Consider the following 23,935-nt stretch of genomic DNA (forward strand, 5'->3'; position numbering starts at 1 on the left):
CATTCCGGAGTTCTGGCTCAAAAGTCTAACTTTTCCTTTCTATTTCTTCTTTGGACACCTACCAACATCCGAAGAGTGCTTGCTCTAACTACGGGCTTTCCCACTGTTTTCTCTGAAGTCCTCCAACATCCACAGTGGCTTGTCTATATACCCAAATGTCTATATACCCAAAAGGCACGCTGCTCTGCTTCTTCCCCACCCCCTTTCTCTTACAGCCACCCAGATTTCAGCTCGCCTGCGCTCTCATTTTTCTCTCACATTTGAATGAAACGGCCTCAAGCTTTCTTTTAAGACCATTTTGATTTATTGTCCTTTTTGGGTTTTTTGAGACAGGGTTTCTCTGTGTAATAGCCCTGGCTGTTCTGGAACTCACTCTGTAGACTAGGCTGGCCTCAAACTCACAGAGATTCACCTGCCTCTGCCTCTGGAGTGCTGGAATCAAAGGCAAGCTCCAACACTGCCCAGCTTATTTATTTTTTTCCAAAGGCAGAATCTCAAAGCTTCAGTTGACCTGGAACTCCATAGGTAGATCAGGCTGGCCTTGAAGTCATGGAGACCCAGCCTGCCTCTGCCTCCTGAGGGCTTGGATTAAAAGGAGTGTGCCAACACACCCAGCTTTGTTTTTAAATTCTTCTGTCAGTAATATCAAGAACCCATAAGTGACACTGTTTTCATGTTTAGACTGCGGTGCGCTGTCTCTGTCTCTCTCGAATTGAGGATACTCCACCTGTAGCTGTCGTAATTACAGTGCTAACATCTTTAGCATAGGGTCTGGTATATGCTAAACAAGTACACAGCCACTGAGATACATTCCTAGTCACACCAGCCAACATCTTTAAACGTTTGTTGTGTGACAGGGGCTATGTGGCGCCCCGGCAGGTATCACAACCCTGACCGTCCACTACTGTCTGACAGCAGCACAGACACCTCTTCATCCCGGTCCACAAACCGGACACAAACTGAGAGGAGGCCAGTGATTTTTAAAGTCTCTTTTAGAAAGCAGAATCGTGGGCCAGCAAGATGGCTCAGTGGGTAATGGTACTTGATGCCAAACCTCATGACCCAAGTTCAATCCTCAGGACCCAGATGGTGGAGAGAGAACAGATGATTTCCGTGTGTGTTTGTGTGTGTGCACTCCCTTGTGTGCTTATATACACATACACACAAATGTTTTATGTATGTATACATATATACAAATAAATGTATATATACAAATAAATATATTTGTATTTATTTGTATATAATACAAATACACATATTTTCTTTTTAAAGGAAGTAGCCAGCCTGTTTGCGCACACCTTTAATCCTGGCATTCTAACACTAGGGAGGCAGAGGCAGGTGTATCACTGTGAGTCTGAAGCTAGCCAGCGTTACATAGGGAGGCCATTTCAACGATGATGATGATGATATGAAGTAGGATGTACTTGAACCTTGGGTGGCCTGGTCACAGGGCCTCTGCTCTTGGCTGGCATGCGGTCTGAAGAGGTCTTTTTTGTTTGTTTTCCTCTGTGTAACAGCCCTGACTGTCCTGGAACTTGCTCTGCAGTGAGTCTGGCTGGCCTCAGACTCACAGAGATCCGCCTGTCTCTGCCTTGGGAGCGCTGGGATCGAAGGTGTGCGCCACCACTGGCACTGGCCTGTTGGAACTGTTCCACTGCCCTGGTGCATGTGCAGTTGCTCCTGAAGGTGCAGAGTGGTCACTCTGTCTGTACAGGAAGCTGGGGCTAGGGGAGGGCTCTTTGAATGATGCCTATTTATGTCTCTTTAAATTCTAAGTTGGAGAGATGGCTCATCAGGTGGTACATGCTAGACAGCCCGAGTTTGATCTTAAGAAGCTACATAAAGATGGAAGGAGAGAACTGACTGCAGAGTTGACCTCTGACCTCCATATACACACAAGAAAAGATAATTTTCAACAAGTGAAAAGTCTACACGTGTATCCATATTAGCACATGAACTCCATTAAGCAGAATGATGTTACTTAAAAAAACAACAACAACAACAAAAAACAAAACAAAACAAAACAAACCAGACTTGGGGCTGGAGGTGTAGGAGTGGCAATACCCGCTTTGTAGTCAGACAGACCTGGTATCGGATTCCGGTTCTAGATTGTGGTATGGAAAGGACCCAGCCGTGTGGCCTAAAGCCTCGGATCAGGTCTTTTCACATGCTCTAAGGAATGGCAAGTGGTATGTCATGGAGTTCCGTCCCCCTTTAAGACTACCACTTTGGGTGTGATCAATCGATAAAATAGCCACCACTCTCTAGACACACGCCTTATTTCCTGATGGGGGAATACTGGGAATGATTGCTCTTTGACTGTGTGTGGCAGGTGGGGTAGGTGGCCTAGGTGTAGGCCTATTGGGGCACCTCTTTGGGGGCTAGTGAATGTGCTAACCTCAGGCAGGCACGCTGTAAAGTGTGGGGCTCACAGGGCTGTTGGCCCTAGCTTTCCGTTCTGCATCATGTGGTATGTTGTGTGTGTGTGTGTGTGTGTGTGTGTGCCTGCAAGTGCTTGGTGGCCGGCTGGCGGCTGGCGCAGAGTGTTTGGGGTGGTGGTAATTACTTGGATGGCCCAGCCCTAATGAGTGTGATCTCGTTACACTCTTGCTGCTTCTAATGGAGCTAACCTCATTTCACAGCCATTAGAGATGGAGATGAGGCCCCGCCCACTGGCCCCACCAGCTGCAGCTTTCACAGCTCAGGCCATGCTCTTCCCTCCCGCTCGCCATCACATTCCACCTCTCTTGTCGCCCTTTCCCCGTCTTCCTTCTGGCCCCATTGTTCTCTCCTCTGTCCACCTCTCTCCTTGCTTCTGTTTCTCTGCTGTCTCCTTTTGCCTTCAGCCCTGGGTTCCGTTACTTCCCTTCATGGCCTTCCATACAGTGTCTGTCCTCTGTCCTTCACATTTCCTTCTCTGTCCTCTTTGGCACCCTTCCCCTGCCCTTCACCCCTGATGTCCTTCTCCTCCCCCACACCGCCCTGTCTGGCCAAATCTCCCCGGGGAAACCAGCAAAGACAAACAAAAAGCAGCGACTTCATTATATTGATTAATTTCCCACTTCAGTTCCTCCCGTAAGGGTCATAACCAGCATGGCTCGAACTCAGGACTGACCTGGAGCTGAGTTAAGGCCCACTCCCTCCTCTTGGGCTGTCTGGCTTGCATGAGACGGGTAGGGAAGGGTTCAGACTATCCACTCTCTCTGAGGTTCTGTTTCTGTCCACACAACCCTCCCTCCTTTTTCATTTAAATTGCGGGACCCCTCTCATCTCAAAGTCACATCTTCCATTTTTATCCCACCCTTAGGGCCCAGGCTGTCCAGAACTTTTTAAAGAGTCCGGGGCTGGCCCCAATCTCCCTGCTGTAGCAGGTGATCTTGAACTCTGAGCCCTGCTTCCACTCACAAGTGCTAAGACACAGGCCCGCTTGGCGTGCGTCAGTGCGTCATGGCGGCCACCATGACTGACCGTCCAATAGCCTTGCTTTTTCTTATCTGCTCTTTTCTTTCCCACTCTCCAGCGCACTTCAGTTTCTAAGGCACCAGGTTTTTAGAAACCGCAGAGTCTGAAGAAGCCGGAGGTGGAAGAAGCATGCCTATGACCTGAGCAGGCCCGTTTTCCAAACACGGGATGAGGTAGCTATAAAGCAGGGAAGAGGCCAGGAACAGAAGAGGGGAGACTGGATGAGAGGACTGGAGGGAAGGGGCAGAGGGCTTTTGGCTTGAACAGCCAACAAGGAATGACACTTTTGAGTATGGGAAGGAATTTACTCCATGTTTTTCCTCTGAGGAAACAGTCCAATCCTCTGCCTTCCTTCATTAAGAAGCCAGATGACTAGCAATCAACGCTTGACCTCTCCACTCAAGCCCAGTCCCAAAGGGAGAGGGGCATTAGCTGAGACTGGAGGCTGCACTGGGGAAATGTCCACACTTACACTAAAAATGTACGGCCCACAGTCATCCTGCCCCACCAGCTTAGCGCTTGCGTGCTACAGACTCTCTATGCGCACACCCTGAACAATATGGTCTCCTCATGGTGTATGTCCCCACGCATACATCATTTTGGTGGATGGCTCTGTTGCGAATCCCAAGGCCTGAACTTTAGTTCTGAACCAATCCTGTATTCCTGCTGAAACACAGGAGGAAACTTCAGTATGCTGAGGGGTGCTGAGCTGCCTTCACAGGACACGGAAAGAGAAGAAGCTGCGTACAATGCTGCTTGCTTGTAACCCCGGAATTTGGGAGGGAGAGGCCAGCCGCTGCCATGCAGTGAGTTTGAGGGCTACCTGAGGACTCCCCCCCGCCCCCCCCGCAAAAAAAAGATAAAGAATCCAGGACTCAGGAGGCTGAGGTAGGAGTATCACTGTCAGTGAAGGCCAGCCTGGTTGTCGTAGCAAGTGCCAGGCTAGTTACAACTAGACAGCAGAGCCTTGTCTCAAGAAAAAGCTAAAAAAAAAGAAAGAAGACTTCCCCATCCCAGCAGTAAAGCTTAACACGGGAGTAGATCCACCATCTGGACCTGATCTCTTTCACCCCTGCCTCCCCAGCCAGGGCTGGGTGGGAAAGGGATTGGTAGGCAGTGAGTTCACTGAGGCTTTCCTAGAGAGCACAGGGGCCCTGGCAAAGCGGGTGGTGGGATGCCCGAAGCTGAGTGTGAGGAGTCTGAGAAGAAAGATGGAAAAATCAATGAAATGAGTTTCTAACAGTGAGGTAAAGGACCGCTGTGTCGACAGCTTGTCACCTGCTGCAAAATATGAGCTGCCCAAGTCTGTGGCGGCCGCTAACAGCACACAGAGCTGCCACTGTCCCCCCCCTCCACTACCACTCCCCACCTCTACCCCTTCTGCTGCCAGGGCTTGCTTATTATAAGCCAGACTCTTCCTTGTCTCTTCTGCCAGCTTCCTTATCTCATTCAGGGTCTTCTGTCTCTTTCGTGCAGGAACAGGACAGGTCCTAAGGCCCTGGTTTGAGGCCCCTTTCTCCTGGAAGGCTTCTTTCTGCAGCTTCACTCTGACACTCAAAGTGAGCCCTGTATCTCACGATTTTTCCCAACAATCAGCAGTCAGATGTTAAGGTAATTTTCTACAGCAGTTAATTCCTATCTCTTATCTTCTGACCCACTTGAGCAGTGTTCACGTCCTTGTAATCCCGGTAAGACAGGTGTCTAAGGTGGGTCTGTATTGATTTATGAACTTTTGTGGTCATCGTGTGTGCGTGTGTCTGAGTATGGCTGATTCAGTTTTAGCCTCACGATAGAGGAATGGGGTGAAGATTCTACTTCATATTTTCCTGCTCTTTGAAAACACCCCTGGGCCTTTTCTGGAATCTGCCTCTTTGTCCTCCGTATCCTCCCTGGGCTCCCTGGATGGCTCATTCCCGTTATCTTTATAGAATTCCCAGGTCCGCCTTGAGAGTTAGTTTGGCTGCCTTCAGCCCCGAACACCGCCCCTCTTTGGTCTGCTGCCCCCCCCCCCCCCCACCGTTTCTGACTTCCCGACTTGGCTATTTACGTAGACTGAGGCCTAGGAGGCAGGACAGGAATCAGGACAACTCTCAGACTCTGAAATTTGCTCAACAGGTATTTATGAGTATCTGCGTGACAGATACTGCGAAATGTTACAAAGCAATCAGAAACTAGAGGTAGGTATGGTGGCTCAGACCCAAAATGTTAGAACCTAGGAGACTGTAGCAGGAGAATCTCAAGTTTCAGGTCAGCCTGGGTTACAGAGTGAGCCCTTGTCTCAACCCTCCAACCCACTCTCCCCACAAAAAAGGGAAGAGAGTGGGTAGAAGCAGCCACTGCTCAGAGGACAGCTGACTAGCCCTGTATCTCCTCCTCTGGTCTCTCAAAATAAAAGGGCCTTTCACCTTCAGTCCTGCAGTACCGTGCCCTCTGGCATTTCATGCCTCTCCTCCACATTCTATGCAGGCCTCAGTTTACCCTCTGCTCTGGTCTTTCCCTCCTACACGCCACACCAGTTCCCTGTGGTGCTTTCAGCAGCTCTCCTTCCGGTTCACAGAAGCTTCTTTCCTGTTCTGTGGCTGTCATTTTGAGTTCTCTTCCTTTCTTTGCCTGCCTCTCTCTCCTACCATTTCAACCTCGATGCCCACTGCCTCTTGAGGTCACTTCCTCTTGCTTCTTTCTGTCAGGATCTAGCAAGCCTCAGACACTCACAAAGTAGTTTGTGACAATTGTCCTGAGCTAAGAATAGCTAGCTCCAGAGAAGCAAAGTCACTGCTACAGACAGAAGTCCTACAGATGATTCTATCCAGACTCCAGTGCCACATGGGATACAGAGGGGCAAGTTGTCCCTATATGGGTCTCAATATGGCAACACCAGCTGCCTCTGACATCATGGAGGAGGGACCCTGTCAGGTTGCCAAGGCAACCCAGCAATTTATGACATCAGAGGCTTGAAGTCTTTGGTTCTCAGGGGGCTGGGAAGATTCAAGTTCCTGTCATTTGAAGTAAATGGGAATTCGACTCTTTCATCTCTTTGCTGTGTTCTCCTGGCTTGGCAGTAAAATACAGAGTGACTGATGGGGCTGACGGAATGAATGCTGGCGAGAGTCTCTGTCTCTCTTCATCTCTGTAATTTTTTTCCTCACAAGCATCTCTCTTTCGGGGCCCAGTGGTAGGCTGTGGAGCCATTTTTTCCAAATTGCTCACCCCCTGCAGGGCTCCCTCTTTGCCTTGGTCTTGCGCACTGGAGGCATTTGTCTCCTTTGATGCCCCACTCTTTCCTCTTCTCCCTTTCCAGGGCTCTGAGCGGCTCTGATCTGCTCCAGCATGCCTGCCTCCGCCACCCCTTTACCTTCTTTGTACCATACTCTGTTCCACCTCATCTTACTCCTTAATTCTCCCCTTCCCCCACTCTACCACTAGACTCATTTCATATTGCTTTTGTTGACCCCTCCTTAGGAATACTCTGTCACCGTTCTCTTTCCTCCTGTACAGCTATTAACTCACTTATTTATTTAATTATCTCAGTTTTTCATTAATCACTTCTCAGTTCCTCCCTTTCCCTCCTCATCCCGTACAGATTTCTTCATTTCCTCTGGCCAAGCATTTCTTTAACCCATGTGTTCTCCCTTCCATCAGCTGCCCATATCTACCTCACCTTTTCCTCCTTTTAAGCTCCTGGAGTCTGGAAAAAGAATGATGGGTTTAAACCCACGAAAAACTCTCCAGGTCCCTTATCCACGCTTACCATTCTTTAGACTGAATGAACAGGGCCTCTGCATAAGGTAGGTTTTCTGAGAATAATAAAACCTGTCTCATAAAGAATGTTACTAAGTCCAATGAGAATAATAGCAGGATCCCATGAGGAAAATGAACTAAAAAGTGAAGAAAAGGCCACTCTATCTGGACCGAACTGAAGGCTGGGGGCAGTCAGGTGGGGTGGAGCTAAAGAACATCCCCTTACAAAATTAAAGTTGACAGTGAGCTGACATAATGGAACTGATTGATGAAGGAGTTACACGCCCCTGGAAGCCCATTAAATTGATTTCTTGGCCTTTTTATGTTCCTTCACAAAACATAACCCCCATCTCTCAATCAGCCCTTTGCTCGTGGCATCTGCTGCTGCTAGGGTTAAAACGCTGGGTGACAGGATAAGGGATTAAAAAACAACAAACAAACAAACAAACACAACCCAACTTTGGTAGACTAAGGAGAACAGGGAACAAAGATGGAGACTATGCAAGGGAATTCATCAGATAAAAGGATATGACAACAGGGTGAGATAAACTGGGGGGATAAAAATATATATACAATGGTAGAGTGGGGGAAGGGAGGAAAATGAAGTCAGCAAGGAGGAGGCTTGTGGTGGAAAGCTCCTGGAAAGGCAGAGGACACACTGGAGACCCAAAGGCACATGGCAAACGAGGTGATCAACAATGTCAGAAGTTCCAAGGCTTCCCTGCTGAAGGCGAGCAGAAAGCTGTCATGCCCACGCTGAAAGGGCACTGGAGTCATCAGGGGTAGACACATTCCCTCCATCCCCTACTTTTCAGACTACCACAATCATGGCTGATAAGCAAACTCCAAAGTAGCTGAAAAGGCCACCGTTGTGCACACAGACCCTGAAGGAGAGCCGAGGATGGCCGACCAGTCAGTCAGTCTAGGCGTGACACATAGGGACAGGGGTATATATGTGGTAAGGATCACTCGGATGAGAAGTGTCAAAGTCAAGACAGTGACACACGGAACTGAATATAGATGGGGTGGGGAGCAAAGTGAAAAATGGCACAACCACAGATCAGTGGGGACGCAGGCACAGTGAGAAGCGTGGTCCAGAGCTCAAAAAATGATGAGGGGCATAGGAGAGCGGATGGCGAGTCGGGGTAGCAGGAGAAGCAGGGCAGGCACGCTTCACTGTGAATGGGGCTCCCCTCACCTACTTCAGGCAAAAATGAACATTAAAGGTATCCACTCCCCCTTCCACCCAGCACCCCGGCGCGCTAGCCCATCCATCAGCCTTCCCGCCCGGGTTTCTCCCCCATCCCGCAGCCAGCTGAGCTCCTCTGCGCCGCAGGCCCCTCCCGGCTACAGCTCAGAGCCCTTGCACTCACCCAGCCTCCCATTCCCTCCAGGAACCCCGCTCCTGGTACAGCTCGGCGCGGTACGTCTAGGCTCTCACTACCCTCTTTCCGTCCCGCTGGCCCATATCTTTCTCTTCTCCATTTCCCCACCCCTACCTCTCTTCCCCATTCCGGCTCGCACGCCCTTTCTCCCCTACACTCCTGTCCTCTTCGTCCCGGCTGTCTGTCCGTCCGCGTCCCCTCCCCCAGCCCCTTCCCGTCCCTCTCCGTCCCCTCCAGTAGCAGTCTCCCAGCGCCTCCTCTCTCCTCGATCTCGAGATTCGGAAGAGCATGGAAGGGAAGGAGAGTGAGAGGCAGAGGAAGGAAAAAAAAAAAAAAAAAGGAAAAGGAAAAAAAAAAAACCCAACCCAGCAGCATCGGAAATCGATGCACTTACACCTCAGCTGGAAGCAGGGACGGGAGTCGAACCGCGGCCGCCAAGCAGCGCGAGGCGGGGAGGGGAGGGGGCGGCTCTTGGAAGGGACTTCTCCGATGTGTTGATTCCTTTTTGCCCCTCCTCCTCCCTCCCTTCAGCGCTCGCTCCGGGGCGTCGGGGACGGAGATGGAAAAATAAATAAATTCACGGCGGTGAGGGAAGTGAAAGAAAATAATCAATGCTATTTGGCTGCGGCTGAAGTGTTTTCCCGGCTTCGTGAGTGGGTTTCCATTGATTCACCCTGGGCACTGGCTTGCTCCCTGTCTCCTCCTCCTCCTCGCCCTCCTCCTTCTAGCCCTCACTCCTCCGCCTCATTCACTGGCTGGAGCCGAGGCGTCCCACACAATGGAATAATCAATACCCAGGCGCCCGGGGCAGCCCCACTGAGCAGGTGCAGCGACCCGCCCGCCGCGGTGCATGCCGGGAGCTGTAGTCTACAGGCCTCCGCCCTCTATAGACGGCTAGCGCCAAGTCAGCCCCCTGTCCCAGGAGGCAAAGACCTGGGCAGGGGCCAGGATCTTAGGGGCGGGGCCGGCCAACCTTGCCACCCGACTTCCGCCCTGACTCAGGCGCTGAGTCTGCCCTATTCCTGCAGAAAGGGCACGTTCCTTTTAACACTCGTCCCCTCCTCTTTTATCCTGCTTACACAAGCCATAAGTGTGTTGTTTTAAATCACTGTTAGAGCAAGCTGTTTTCTGTAAGCTGCCCAGAACCGTCGGAGATCCATCATTGTTTCATCCCTTTCTAGCCGTATCGGTTCCCTTTTGACTACTAGAACCTTCTCTTTCATAACAATTACTTTGACGTCTCCCAGGGTGGCTGTCTTCTCAACTCAGTTGCACTCCCTCGATTGGGTAGGGAGAGGGGGAGGCTCTGGTTCCTTCTCTTCAGCTTGTCAGCCCATCAATTTCTAAGATTCTAAAGCGGAGTATACAGGAGTTCATTTTAGAGTAGAGGAAACCAAGTCTTACCAGTTCAAGAATGCATGGCCAAAAAACAATAGTACCATTATGCAAACGTCAGTGGTCTGATTCCAGAGCTTAAACTAGCTGAATAGGGCATATTTTTCTTAAAGGACAACAATCGCAGAAACTCCTGAAATTGAGGGTGGGAAAGAAACCATTATCTTGAGTTTCTACCATGTAACAGTTGAGTTTGCTAATGAATCTTCAACCCTCTTTTAATTGTGAGGCAGAACACTGAAAAAGCAGACTTGGGGAGGTGGAGCGGCAATGGTCTAGAAGTGAAGCAGAGTCGACTTTGAGTTTTCTGGAGTCCAGTAAACAACAGATGAGCTTCAAGCTAAAGAGAAGAGTTGGGGTCTGGGGGTGTTTCCTTCCCACTCAGTTCTTTGACTTTCCTTTTCAGTTTTGTTGACCCAGAAAGCACTGGTATTTTCTGTATTCTATAAGATCCAACCCAGTAGACCAGAAGTAGCAGTTTGTGTAATGCCATCCCATGTTCAAAATGCCATGCTTGTAAACCAGGGACCTTCCCATAATTCCTCCCCGGTTGTTTCTAGAGACATAAGGGAACAGGTGTCGCACTTGACACTTATCACGGAAGCAAATCTAGAAGTTAGCAGTGTCTTCGCTCAGAGGCAGAGACAAAATTAAGGTCTACAAATACACTACAGTATTAGGGTAAGGTTAAGGACCCGTCTCAGGTTCCAAAAGCAAACAGAGAGTAATTCCCATGTCTGTCTGTGTTTATTTTTGTTTTTGTGTTTGTCTTTTCCAGACAAGGTCTTGCCCTTAGCCCAGCATGGCCTGGAAATCAGTCTGTAGCTCAGACTCACCTCAAGCTGTGATCCTTTTGCCTCAGCCGTCCCAGATGCTGGCATTACAGATGTGCGCCTGCACAGATGTGTGCCTGCACAGATGTGCGCCTGCACAGATGTGCGCCTGCACAGATGTGTGCCTGCACAGATGTGTGCCTGTACAGATGTGTGCCTGCACAGATGTGCGCCTGTACAGATGTGTGCCTGCACAGATGTGTGCCTGTACAGATGTGTGCCTGCACAGATGTGCGCCTGTACAGATGTGTGCCTGTACAGATGTGTGTGCTCACGGACTGCTGGAAATGGACAGCTTAGCCTGGCACTCACTCATGGCTTTTTTTCAAGCTGCCACTCAACTGTACTTCAAGCCATTGTCTGCTTTGATACTGACTAGGTGCTGTAGCTAGCTTTTGGTCCTTTTATTCAGGCAATTACTTCTACCCAGGTCTCCAACAATCAAAATCCCATTACATCCTCTTCTTCTCCTCCTCTTCTAGAATTAAATTAATTTAAAAAAAAATTTCAGTGTTCTGTCTGTAGTACTCGAGGAGTCCAGAAGAGGGCGTCAGATCCCCCTGTAACTGTGTTATAGAGGCTGTGATCCGCCATATAAGTGCTGGGAAGGTAATTCCAGCCCTCTATTAAGAACAGCAAGTGTACTTAAGTGCCGAACCATCGCCTCAGCTCCTCCATCACATCTCTATCACATTCAAAATATCACTTTTGAATAGAAATAGAAAGTTTCCCACTCACCTTTATCCTAAACATTTGTACCATTTTGTATTAGATCCCTTCTAAAATTCCGGGATAGAGGTAGGGCATTGTGGCTCACACATGTAACCCAGCACTCACTCTAAGGGGGATCAGAAATTCCAGGTTAGTTTGGGCTACATGAGATCCTTGTATCAAATAAAATAATAAAATAAAATAAAATCATAAAAACATTCCAGGTGGCTAAACTGAATTACTCCACTCACGTGCCAGACCATCGCTACTGACCAGCCCTTAGTGGGCTGCCATAAACTGCAGTATCTGAGTGACTGTGTCTTTTATCCGGCCCACCCACAGTCTACGTTGGGAGGGGTTGGGGACTGGAGTCTAAGCTCCTTGCTTTCTCCTCTTCACTTTAGCCAACCCCCAATCCCCTCCAGTTAAGCTTCAGGTAGAGCCCCGCTGGTTAACTCTAATTGCATGTTTCTGATCACCATAGCGACGGGTGGGCATGAAAGGTGAGGAGGCCCTTTGGAACTACATCTCCCATCATGCATCAGGCCCAGGGTGCCAGGCTCACGTTGAGGCTCGAGATCTTGGCCCATGACCCGGCTCCAGGAAGGATCCAGGATGAGCAGCGGGCGAGAGGATGGTCTCGCTCCTCTTGCCTACCGGGTTGGGTCGCACGTAACCTAACAGACCTCTCGGGCTTAGCTTGTCATCGGCACCGCTACACCGGTCTAATATGGCCGCTGGTGCTAGGTCCGGACCCGCGCGTAAAGAGCCAGGGCCAAGGTCCGGAGCCGGAGACTGCTCCCGGCATTCCTCGCGGGTGTAGCGTGGGTTCCCTTCCTCCATTTCCGGGTCCCTGGAGAGGGAGACCCTCGGGTCTTGAAGAGAATTCTGAGGTTCAGCTGGTCGGTGCTGTGCGAAGAATGACAGGACACTCCGAGCACTGAACCACTGGCCTGGGTGGCAAGGTGTAGAGAGATGTGGAAAGGTCATCAGCATCCGGGCCTGCTTTCTAGCGAGCCTTTTGGGTTAAGACATTATCAGTACTAGGATTTAACTGGAGACCTGTTATCATTGCAGCACGCTGAAATCTCGAAGTAGAACCCTGTGTCACTGAGGCAGAGCTCTGAGACAGTGTATGTGCGTGCCTCTTAAATTCATCCAGGACTAAGGGGGGGGGGTCTCTGCTGACTAATCGTACCCTTGAGCACGCAGTGAATATTTTGCCAACGTGTGTTGCAGGTAACATGGCCCAGGGCTTGATCGAAGTGGAGCGAAAGTTTACTCCAGGGCCTGACACGGAAGAAAGGCTGCAGGAGTTGGGGGGCACCCTGGAGCACCGGGTCACCTTCCAAGACATCTACTATGATACTTCTGAGCTAAGCCTTATGCGGTCTGATCACTGGCTGCGACAACGAGAAGGTAGTGGATGGGAGCTCAAATGCCCTGGAGTAGCAGGTATCTCAGGATCCCACAACGAGTATGTGGAGCTCACATCGGAGCCTGCCATTGTGGCCCAGCTGTTTGTACTGCTCGGGGCTGAGGAGCCTGGGACTGCAGGTGTGGCTGCTGTCTTGGGTTCCCTGAAGCTGCAGGAAGTAGCTAGTTTCGTGACTACGCGAAGTTCCTGGATGCTGGCCTTATCTGGAGCCAGTGAAGAGGAGCCGAAGCTCAGAGTGGATTTGGATTCAACAGACTTCGGCTATGCTGTGGGTGAGGTGGAGGTCATGGTGCGGGAGAAGGCTCAAGTAGCAGCTGCCCTAGAGAAGATCTTCAGCTTCAGCACCATGCTTGGTGAGGGAGACAGGCTCTTTGATGCCACCCCTACTTCTCATTTAACCTCACTGGAGACTACGCCCCCCCGTTCCCGCCACCGAGCCATAGAGTAGTGGGGAGTCGGAATCATTTTTATAAGGGAACTTTTTTGTGGCGACTTTCTCAAAGGTCCAGTTTGTTTTCACGTCTGTAAAATGGCTTTCTATTCCATAGTAGCTAATTTGGATTTAATTCTTGTCTCCAGTCTTTATCCTCGTTATCACCTCATTTAATTCCTCTAGTTCTGTGTATCAGGCCTTTCCATAAACTTCCATTTTCTCTTTGAACTTCCTATATCCTCACTGGCTTTTTCTTCCGTCCTCTGTGTAGTCCAGGTAAGGCCTTAAACTTGTGATCCACCCCAGTGCTGGGATTACAGGTGGAGGTAGCCACACTCTCTGGACTGTGCTTTTGGCTTGGAATAAAGACAAAAACATTATATTTGTGGGGGGGTTAGTGGGGGGGTACATGGCAGATTTTTCTGTTTCCATGCTTTGCTCTGACACAGACAGCTTGACCCCACATTTCAGGGTTTGTGCACCCCACAGGTCTGGACAGCCCTAGGGGACTGAACCTCCTTAGAACCCACACATGGCATTAGTTTCCGGCTGTGGGTCAGCATGCCCATGTGATTCCCATTCTCAACACTGGCAGCCGGTGGTTAGAAACGAGATGCTGTGAATGTCACTCCACAGTTCCTGCTCTTCTTCATTTTCCATAGCGTTTGGTTCTTTTCTTTACTTCCCTGCATGTGCGTCATCACCAAGCTAACGAGCTTGGGCTTGCCTAGATGGGCATGACTCTTGATGGGAGAGAAGGGTGATATGTGAAATGGGTTGGCTCCCCTGTCTTGGTGGCACAGGGTGCCTCCCCAGCATTTCTCATTGCTGGAGAGGCTCAGGCATGGCTTTCCAGCCACACAAGCGAGTAAATCTTGGGGCTCACCCCACTGCAGGCCACCTGCAGAGCGGGTGACTTAGAGAGGCTGCTTGGGTGGCATCTGGATTCTTAGTACTGTTCTGCAAACTTTGGAGTCCCGGCTGGGTGGGCAGGGAGCAAGTGAAAGCGTGTTCAGTGGTTGCATCTGTTTCTTCCCTTGTTGTCCCCTTGCCTGCAGGAGTGCCAGCGCAGGAGACGGCACCTGCCAAGCTCATGGTATACCTACAGCGCTTCAGGCCTCAGGACTATCAGCGCCTGCTCGAGGCAAACGTTTGCAGTGAAGCCACGGGGGACTCGACATCCTGACAGTTTCTGGGAGCAGGGTTCACTCTCTGTAAGGGAAGGGAACTCTGAAGCTGCCATCCACACCTGGACCCACCGTGCCCTTCCCTTCCAACAGGGCCACTTTTGTCCCCGAAACGCCTGGTCTTTCACCCATCCTCAGCTGCCCTTCTTTCGAGCCCTCCCTCACTGCTTCCCTCATCCGTCAGATGCAATCTGTGGGCCGCCCCTCTCCCCTGGCCGCTAAGCAGCCTCCATTGATTTCCGCTCGTGTTTATAGGATTTCCACTTAGCTGTGATCAGTAGTTAAGCACAGGAAAATCCCTTGCCACCCCCCCCTCCCGTGGTCGATGCCATTGATTCTGCCAGCAGCTCTGAAGCCGCCTTACAGCTGAGTTAGAGATGCGGGAAGCAGCAGGGATTCCCCTGCCTTAAGGGGTAGGGAATAGCAACAAGGCAGGGAAACACGGCTGGGAACTCCTGTTAGAAATCTAGAATTCTGCTGGGTCTGCCACTGTGCCCAGAGGGTAGAGTGCCCTAGGTGGCAGTTTAGAGACAAATTTGCTCTCCAACCCAGAGATGGGGAGAAAGAAAACCATTGTTGAGACAGGTTCCTGGGGTTTCAGGAAGTCATACATCCTGTGGAGAAGGCTCATACCCTCGCTCCTACACATTTTCTTTCTCACTAGGTCAAAACACGCCTTTCTGCCCCGCTCAGGTTTCATAGGCTTTCAGTCTCTCAGACTGTGGAGACCAACACAGGGCCAGAGTGCCACCTGCTGTTAGCCCTCAGGGCTTTTGTTCCCAGCTGAGGGTGCAGACGGATTTCAGGTGAGCTGAGGCAGTTACACAACATTTTAACAACCTAGAACTCCACTTGGTTTGAGCTGTGCACACCTCTCATCTGACAGGGGATGCACTTGGCACCCTAGGATCCTCACTAAGTCCACACATCCTAATTACAGCGCGCACCTAGGACCCCCACTGCAACTCTACTGAGTGGCATGTACGTCCCCCTTCGGACAATGGAAAAAGTCTCTCCTCCCACAGCAGCCATCAAAAACTCCCCTTTGCGGACAGTTTTCATTCAAACATTTTAGAACATATCTGCGTGCAGAAAGCAGGGAGCTGATTGGGCCTAGATGGGTTTTGAGTCAAGCAGAGTAAGGGAGACTGTCCTTTGGGTGAACTTTTAAGGAGAATCCCCTATTTACCATCCTGTGCCTATGACGAATGAGCATATGATTAAAAACCAGATGCATCATGGGAAGGATCATGCACAGTGAGGAAAAGCTTACAGAATCCAAGCCTGTCAGTCAAAATAGAGAACCACTCAAATTATGCCACTTAGCAATGAACTCCTTCCCCTAAGACCCCATTAAAGAAGCACCAGGCAATAACTCTGGGCCCTTGAGTACTGTGGGCATTGCTCTTCGCAATGTATTTATGATTGGTACCACCACCGCTTTTGAATAAAGTTTCCTTGCTATTTGCAATTTATGAGTGCCTTTATTTCCATTCCTCGAATAAGATACCAAGAGCCTGGCAACACGCAGGTCAGACACAGGCCACAACAAGTTACTGCCACGTCTCCACAGGCAAGTTATCCACCTCGAAGATCTCCTGTACTGGTTGGCCAAAGTGGTTGTAGGTGAGGCGCAGCTTTAGCCTCAACATTGCCTACAAACAAAGCAGAGACCAGGGTTAGGTCCCAGATTGTCCCCATGTCTCTTGTCCGCAGGGTCCAACAACTCACCTTGTTTGGATTGAGGATTCTGAAGAGCTGGGTGATAGGAAGGCCACCCTGAGCTGGAATTGTGTCCCCACTGGGGGCCTGTAGTTGCAGCTGGAAACTCTAAAAATGGGAGGTTTGGGCAGAGCGTAGTAGGACCTCTGGTTGGGCTCAGGCAGTCCTCCACACTCAGTGGCTCCCAGACAATGGCTGTCCACATCACCCCTTTCCTGCTTCACTCCACCTCCCACCCACCTCTACTACTTTCTGGCCTTTTCTCCCAGAGTGCCTGTACTACCTCTGAACCCTAATTTTTTCTTCTTTCTTTCTGACAAAGTAGCCCAACTTGGCTTCAAACTCACTATGTAGCCCAGGTTGGCCTCAAACTGTGATTCCCCTGCCTCAACTTCCCAAGTTCTAGAATTACAGGCATGAGCTACCACACATGGCTGAACCCCATTTTTTCAAACCTTGGGCACAGCTGCCTGGCAAACAAAGTGGGTAACGTCCTCCCTTGAGGAGTTGGTGGTTGTGGCGGTGACTAAGAGCAAGGCTGGGGTTTCCAGTGGCCGCACAAAGGACAGGTCCAGTCGGACGCCTTCATGCTCGAACACTTTGAGACCAGGGATGGGAGCTGGACAAGGGAGAGGGGCAGCTCAGTGCTCAGGCTTATCACAGCACAGCTAGCCACTCACCCGACCAAAATGGAGCAAGCGAATCTTGGCTCTGCACTGCCCCATTTCTAATGGGAGACTAGACAAGCTGAGGTGAGAGCTGACCACCCAGTGCTGGGATGCAGACACGACAGGACAACGAAGCGCAAGATAATCCTCGCCATGATTTAGAAACAAGAAGTCAAAAGTAACTGGGGAGAACCAAGTTAAGCAGGAGAGAAAGGATGAGGCGGCTGACATTTAACTGAAGCCCCAAGAGTGAGCGTGAGCTAGTCATTTGAGGTGCTGGGGAAAGCATGAAATGTCAAGTGTTTGAGGTGGAAGAATTTGGGGGGTGAAGGGGCCAGTGGAGTGGGTAGTGGGATATGATACAGCCTGGAGCGGAAATAGGCCTGCAGACTGGGGTAAGAGCTACGACAAAGAAGGTCGTTATAGAGAACCAAGACAGAACTGGCATGGAATGAAACCTTTGCCTACTGAGATGGTGTCTCTTTCCTTGGCTCAGACAGAGAGTGACACATTTCCAGCTACCCTCTCTAATGTACTCCCTTTGCTGAGCCTTACCAGGGGCTGGAGGTGCACAGGGAAGGTCCAGGAGGTGGACCAGGGTCTCCCCGGGGGAAGGATCGAGAGGAGGAAGGTGCTGAGCATGGCCAGGAGTGTCATCCAGGAGATCGAGCAGATCCATGAGCTTAGTGGCCTGGACAGAAGGGCAGGAGGGTCACGTCAGGGCGTGGACACCCACAGAAGTCCTCTTTACTCAGGTCTTCCAGCCTCCTCACCTGGGGCTCTGTGGGGACAGGGGCTGACGCTTCCAAGAGCTGGGCCCCCGCTTTCTGTTCCTTTCCTTCTTCATCGACGTGAGGGTCACTGCGCTCCACGAGAGGCATCTTTTCCAGGACGGCAGCCCTGAGAGGATGGAATGCAAGGGTCCCTCTGTGTGAGCCCTGTGCTTGCACAGAAGCATTTGGGTAAAGGACTGAGGACAGAAGAAGAGGGCCCTGGGCATGCAGGGTCACATGCAGGGTCGCAAGTGCTATTCTGGTTTCCTAAGACAGTGCACTGCTGCTGGTCTCTAGACAACCAGTGAGGACTGGGAACCAGATCAATGTCAGCTATGGATGGGAGGTGCTCACCACAGAGAGCAAGGCTATCTAGAAGGGAGCACTTGGGGAGCACGGAGTTTGAAGCTCACATACCTCATGTGGTCATATTTCTGGAAGAGCACGTTATACTCCACAGCCCGCTGTTGAAGCTCTATGTCCACACAGCTCCCATAGATGGAGACCACCTGGCGGATACGACTGGGCCACAGTGTGGCCTGTGAGCAACAATGGCAGTTGGCTTGCTCTTCCCCTCCAGGACGAGAGAGAAAGCGGAAGCCTCACAGAGTAAGGAGACAGCTAATATATGTGGCTCAGAAGCAGATTCCTAAGGACTAGAAGGGCTGGAGAGAGGGGCCTGTGCCCGGAGAGTTCAAAGATTAGTAGCCACAATGAAGGGACATCTTTCAAGGCCTGGGACTTCCTTCTTACTTGTTACCTCCCGGCAGCCGGGTGCTGAGCTTCATGAGGGCTGTGAGAGCATAGGCTCGGGTGGCTGGCAGGGACAGGTGGGACTGCAGTACTTTCTCCAGCAGCGCCAGCACCTCTTCCTCTTCCACCTTCAGGAGTGGACACCAGGTCATGCCCACAGGCCACGTCTGTCCCGAGGAGTCCTCTCCAGTGTACCTCCCACTCCTCGGCTCTCACCTGAAGAGGCTCGGTTTCCTCACAGTTACCCTCAAGTAAGAGGTCCCCATACTCGCCGATGCACCAGGCTGCCACCTGAGCCAGCGGTTGCTGCGTGGGGAAAGAGGCACGGCTGAGCTAGTTGGGGGGCCTCCTCTCTTCTAGACCCTACAATGTCCTTTCACTGCAGTGCCAAGATTGTGGGGTTGGCAGGAAAGGGTTAAGCTCGTTAGCAGGCTGTCTTGGCATTTTGGTTCCTACTGCCCTCTGGTGGGCAAGCACCGAAACTACATGGCCTGGTCACAGGATGGAGCCCTGAGAGGCTCTTTCCTAAGAAAACTGGGATGCTTTCTGTCCACTCTATTTAAGTTGACAGAGGGGAGTTATAGATATCAGCTGGCACCTGTTAATCCACTCAGCATTGGAGGTAATAACAGAAATGAATGTATGCACCAAGCTTTCCTACATCTCATTTGCTCCTGGAGACTGCCTGGGAGGTCGGCATTCGCCTGAAGAAAGTTGTATCTGGAGTTGCAGTCGGTAGGCACCAGGGCCAGGACAGAAGCCTAAGCAAGAGGTGGGCTTTGTCCTCAACCAGCTTCTGGCTGCTATTCTGGGGGGAAAACCATTCAAATTCTAGTGTTGGAAAGGCTGGTGAGCCGAAGCTGGGCAAGGGGAGTGAGACCTGGGAGATGTCTTCTGCTAAGGCATGGTAGAGGCAGCGCACAGAGTAGGCGTGAAGCTCCTGGGCCTCCCCAATCAGCTGGGTCAGGTTGGCCACTGCGTCATCCCTCACATAGGTGCCTGCCTGGAGAGGGGGAGATGTGGCCAAGTCAGAGCAGTGAGCTCTGCCCGCTCCTCCCCAACTCCCTGACCACCCCATCTCACCGTGGTCAGCACGTGCAGGATGGTGTCTATGTGCCACCGCTTGCTTGGAGCAAACCTAGGGGACGTGAGACTCATCAGTCGTTTCAGCATCCCTCCCCAGGCCGCACCCTCTGACTCCTAGGTATTTGTCATCTCACCTCTCCGCAGCCAACAGGATGCCGGAAGCACAGTCAGCCCGAAGATCAGGGGGGCAGGATTCCAGAAAGGCCTGGAGCTCCCGCATCATGGCTCGCACATTGGAACTGTTCACCAGAGCCAGGCTCAGCTCCAGGGCCCGCCTGGCAGGAGAGAGGCGTCCAGGCAGATGGCCCAGGTTACCCTGCTCCAGCTCCATTGACCTCAGGCACCTTGTCCTTTAGTTCTCGCTCCAGCTGCTTTGCACTTGGGCCACCCGGCACTGTGTCCTCCGCTCTGTCCCCTTCTCCCTCTGCTTACCTGCTGAGGGAGGCATCGGTTTCCTGGAGACATTCTACCACAGTGGACCGATGACGCTGCACAGCACTGTGGTCGGACTGCACCAGCCGGAGCAACGACGTTAGTGCCACATACCTGGTCAGAGTAAGAGAGACCATGCCACGTGAGGTCATCTGCCTGGGCACCCTGTGTTAAGAGTTAGGTGGGCCAAGATGGAGGAATGCAGAAGGCCAGATGTACAGTGTGACAGTCTAGCCAGACACTGGGGGTTGTTACCTAATATTCTTGTCATTGTTGAGCAAGAAACGGCCAAGAATGTTAACAGCTAGAACCTATGGGAAGAAGAAGGTGGAGGCAGTCAGAGACGAAGCCACTCGTTCAGTGGGATCTCCTCCATGATGGGCGTTGCGGAGAAGCCAGTGACCAGGACCAGCTGGGCAGGTGGAGCCACAGCTGGAGAGCACATGGGGATATCATGGTACCCGGAGGCCCGCTGCAGAGTGGATGTCCATGATGGTCAGCACTGTCTCCAACAGGACAGCATTGCCTGCATTTCGGCTGGTGTCTGTGTTGGTGGCAACCTATGTGGATAGCGGGAGAGGCACATCAGTACAGGGCTCGAGTCTCCCTGTGATTTCTAGACTCCTTCAGCCCCTAATGAAGTTCCCTGGACTCCACTGTGTTAGGACCCGCCTACACACTGGGACAATACCATAATGACACACTATACCCTTCCTTCATGGAAGTCATTGGTTTGGGGGGACAGAAAGGCAATTATATGACCTCTGCACGATAAAGGTCATGTGAGGAAGTTCAGGGCTGAGGGACCCTAAGAAACCACATGCCTAAGGGGTGCCTCTCACCTGGGCCAGCAGGTCATTCATGGTCTCACTGCTCTCTTCATGGTTCCGTCCCAGGATCCGAAGGAGACGAAGTATCTGTACCTGAGATTGGATAGGAGGGGTTTAGAGGATAATGCCATGGGTCTGTGGGCAACGTGGTAAGGGCTCTGACTCCCCCCACTTCCCACCCTCCCTCTCACCTCCACAGATCCCTTGGCCCCTGGCAGGAGGTAGAGTTGTGTAGAGGTAGGGGAGTTTGGAACAGGCCTTTTTTGATTTGCTTTTCAAGACATGCTTTCTCTGCGCAGCCTTGGCTATTCTGAAATTTGTTTTGTAGACCAGGCTGGCCTTGAACTTGCTTAGATGCCTCTGCCTCTGCCTCCCAAGTGCTAGAACTAAAGGCATGTGCCACCACACCTGGCTTTGGAACCAAACTGGTTACCAAACTGGATTTTCTGACTCTTCGGTCACCACCTTCCATTCCCTACCCCCAGTCCTAGGGTGACAAGAGCAATCCTGAGCTTGTCACTTGGACTATGTCCAAACGAGACGTGACTACTGGCCATGGTGTTCCTGTGAAGTCTTTCCTGTTCTGGGGATAGAAGTGAGCCTCAGCCTACCTGTAAGAAGGGATCGCTGACACCGGAGATGCTGTGCTCTGTTGAGTATCCGGTTGTCACCAGAGTCCGGAGGATCTGTACCAGCTGGGGTACTACCTGGAAGGAGAAGCACACAGGCAGCCTTGTCCGGGCATGCCTCTTCTCTTCTCAACCATCAGTCCCGATTCTTCACCCACCACCCACGTTTGCCTGCCCCACGGCCTGCCCCTTCACTAGCCCACCTTGCGAAAGTGCCTGAGGGCTGCAGGGCTTCTTTCACAGAGCTCCATGATCAGCGTGATGGTGCCCAGCAGGATGCCTGGGGTCAGGGCGGGGCAGTGAATGGTGGGCCAGGCCATGGGACAGATTGTGTGTGTGCACCACCCTTGTCCAGGGAGTGGGTTTTCCTGATTTGCTTCTCACTTTATTTCAGAGCCAGACCAGAAGTGGATGGTGGAGGTCCTTGTTGCTCTTACCATGATGGCGCTCACGGAGCAGTTTGGCACAAGGTGGGAGGAAGATGTTGGAGAGTTCGGGATCCTTCCGGATCATGTGCACAGCAGCCAAAACAGCCTGCAGAAATCAAGGGCCAAATTAGACTCCACACTTCTCCCACAGGGCAGGTTGGGAACACCTTCTGGAGAGGCACATGTCTAGAGGTCTGCATCCCACCTTCTTCCGCACATAGGGGCTGGGCTGCAGGAGCAGCTTCTCCACCTCAGTGGCGAGGTCTCGGCACATCTCAGCGGAGCCCATGGCGCTCAGAGTGCACAGGGCCAGACCTTGAACTGCTTGGATCCCTTGGCTCAGGTCACTGTAGGGTTTGGAAGAATGGCCAGTCAAGTGGAAGAAAACTAGTTCTTTCTTCCCAGTACTGATAGCAGGCAGCCCTCTGGGATTTTGCAGTTCCCACTCTCCCAACGCCCCGATTTCAAGTGCCCCAGAACCCTCTCACTTCTTGATGCTGTTGGTAATGAGCAGATGGGCATCGTGCCTCTCATCCAATAGAAGCATCGCCCCCAGGTAGCCCACCCTCTTGTCTGTGAATCTGGGGGAGGCGATCAGTTTCAGGCACTCCATCTATGGGGAAGGAGGCAGACCGGGAAGGGTCGTGTGAAACCACAGCACTAATTTCCCAGCCATATCCTTCTTAAGGCCAGATTAACTTGTGAGGAATCATATTTCATCACGCTCTCTTTAACCAGAAACTTAAGTGGAGATCCAGACGATGGCAGGCAGATTTCAGGGACCTGTGTAGGAGTGATACTGGGAGAGGATGGGAAGGTGCTAAGAACGGAGTTGGCTAAGGAATTACCACTAGGGTAATGGATAAAAGGCTGAGAAACTAAAGGATTTAGCTGGGCGGAATGAGGCGTGCCTGAGATCCCAACACTGAAACGGAGGTAGGAATTTTCGCCCGTTCTAAGGCCAGCCTGGGCTACATAAAGAACCTTTCTCAAAACAGTACAAAAACAAAACAAAACAAAACAAAAAAACAAAACAAAAAAAACCCCAAACAAACAAACAAAAACAAACAAAAAACAAAACGGGAGAAACACAAATGGGGTACAGATACGCAAAGGGGCCCACTGGTCATCTTCCTCAAATTCTGGAGCTATCTCTGGCCAGTACCTGTCCAAAGTGGGCGGGGTAGCCCAACATGTGGACGTAGAGCAGTTTGGCCAGCTGGCGATGCCTCTGCAGGGGGTCCCCATCGCGGAAGGAGGCCCTAATTTGAGCACACTCCTTCTGGATCACTTCCCGTTCCTGGGCCTGAGTCTTGGCCCCGCGTATCTCTTCGATTAGGTCCTGAAGTTTCAACGAAGTCACCATCCTGAGGGCAGAGCCCGGGAGTGGAAAGACTTTAACATGTTCCAGCCAGGTAGCCAGAATCGCCCTGTGCCAAGTTCTTTAAGAGCTTGCGTCCCACCACCACCGTAAAACTGTGCCCACATTCACCTCCCACCTGGATCTGAGAGCCACCATCCCGCCTCGCAAGGACATTCCCACTACGCTTGCGTCCTTGCCCCACCCTGTGTGATTTTACTGCGCTTGCGCTAAAGCCTAGTGCATTTCTCACTTTCCTTCCCGGGCTGAATTTTCTTTCCTAGTCTTTCCTTCTGGATCCCTGCACCATTTCCTTTGCGAGATCTCTTGCTCCCCTTCCATCTCAGGTGGCATCAGTTTCCCAGTCCCAACCTCACCTGGCTTCGGTGTCAGCTCTGCTTCTCTCCCCCCCACCCAGCACTTCCTGGTACAGGACAGAGCTGGGGATGGTGCTTGGTCCGGGTCCTTCCTTCTTCCCCGCCTCTACCACGGGACCCCGCCCCTCTAGGGCCGCCCAACCGTGCTTTCTTGAGATTTCTGACCTCTGGCCTCAGTCTTTGGCACTTTGGGAAAGGAGCCGAGAATTATTACAGCACCGTGGCTCCTCAGGGGGGCCTCCTTTTTCACCCACCCTACTAGGTGACACTCAGAGAGCTTGAATTTGAAACCATT

General features: G+C 51.5%; 3 protein-coding genes across 13 annotated transcripts in view; 1 reads left to right on the forward strand and 2 right to left on the reverse strand.

Annotated features, from left to right (window-relative positions):
- Zfhx2 (zinc finger homeobox 2) overlaps positions 1–10,244 on the reverse strand; it is a 35,510-nt gene extending 25,266 nt beyond the window's left edge. For both annotated transcript variants that reach the window (XM_085698530.2, XM_048444578.3), the window contains exon 1: positions 8,980–10,244. The gene's annotated coding sequence lies outside the window, so the exon portion shown is untranslated. The remainder of the gene's footprint in view (positions 1–8,979) is intronic.
- Positions 10,245–12,070: 1,826 nt separating this feature from the next.
- Thtpa (thiamine triphosphatase) lies at positions 12,071–16,053 on the forward strand. Of its 10 annotated transcripts, none has more exons than XM_087912040.1 (4): positions 12,071–12,161; positions 12,602–12,657; positions 12,764–13,315; positions 14,454–16,053. In XM_087912040.1, the coding sequence occupies exons 3-4, from the start codon at positions 12,769–12,771 to the stop codon at positions 14,579–14,581; spliced, it is 675 nt and encodes a 224-aa protein (XP_087768166.1). In that variant the 5' UTR covers positions 12,071–12,161; positions 12,602–12,657; positions 12,764–12,768; the 3' UTR covers positions 14,582–16,053. The 10 variants fall into 10 exon arrangements, with proteins under 10 accessions (XP_087768166.1, XP_087768160.1, XP_087768168.1 ...); XM_087912042.1 differs by having other exon boundaries at positions 12,078–12,161; positions 12,602–12,661; XM_087912041.1 differs by having other exon boundaries at positions 12,079–12,184; positions 12,602–12,661.
- Ap1g2 (adaptor related protein complex 1 subunit gamma 2) lies at positions 16,047–23,478 on the reverse strand. Its single transcript, XM_048444472.3, has 22 exons — positions 23,403–23,478; positions 23,069–23,270; positions 22,392–22,516; positions 22,109–22,250; positions 21,913–22,009; positions 21,679–21,755; positions 21,458–21,553; positions 20,859–20,939; positions 20,478–20,576; positions 20,272–20,327; positions 20,017–20,130; positions 19,719–19,859; positions 19,582–19,636; positions 19,379–19,501; positions 18,715–18,804; positions 18,499–18,626; positions 18,163–18,267; positions 17,746–17,872; positions 17,528–17,663; positions 16,760–16,923; positions 16,314–16,412; positions 16,047–16,237 (listed from the first exon to the last, which is right to left on the reverse strand). Exons 1-22 carry the CDS (start codon positions 23,438–23,440, stop codon positions 16,136–16,138), a joined length of 2,397 nt encoding a protein of 798 aa, XP_048300429.3. The 5' UTR covers positions 23,441–23,478; the 3' UTR covers positions 16,047–16,135.
- Positions 23,479–23,935: the final 457 nt, after the last annotated feature.

This window comes from Myodes glareolus, chromosome 12 (genome assembly GCF_982192425.1).
Source record: "Myodes glareolus chromosome 12, mMyoGla1.1, whole genome shotgun sequence".
NCBI lineage: Eukaryota > Metazoa > Chordata > Mammalia > Rodentia > Cricetidae > Myodes > Myodes glareolus.

Coding starts and splice junctions, on each gene's coding strand:
- Thtpa (XM_087912034.1), top strand. CDS start 12,769: ATGGCCCAGGGCTTGATCGAAGTGGAGCGAAAGTTTACTCCAGGGCCT. Junction 13,316..14,453: donor CAGCTTCAGCACCATGCTTG/GTGAGGGAGACA, acceptor CCTTGCCTGCAG/GAGTGCCAGCGCAGGAGACG.
- Ap1g2 (XM_048444472.3), bottom strand. CDS start 23,440: ATGTCCTTGCGAGGCGGGATGGTGGCTCTCAGATCCAG. Junction 22,251..22,391: donor ATTACCAACAGCATCAAGAA/GTGAGAGGGTTC, acceptor CAAACCCTACAG/TGACCTGAGCCAAGGGATCC. Junction 19,502..19,581: donor TCCTGCACGTGCTGACCACG/GTGAGATGGGGT, acceptor CCCCCTCTCCAG/GCAGGCACCTATGTGAGGGA.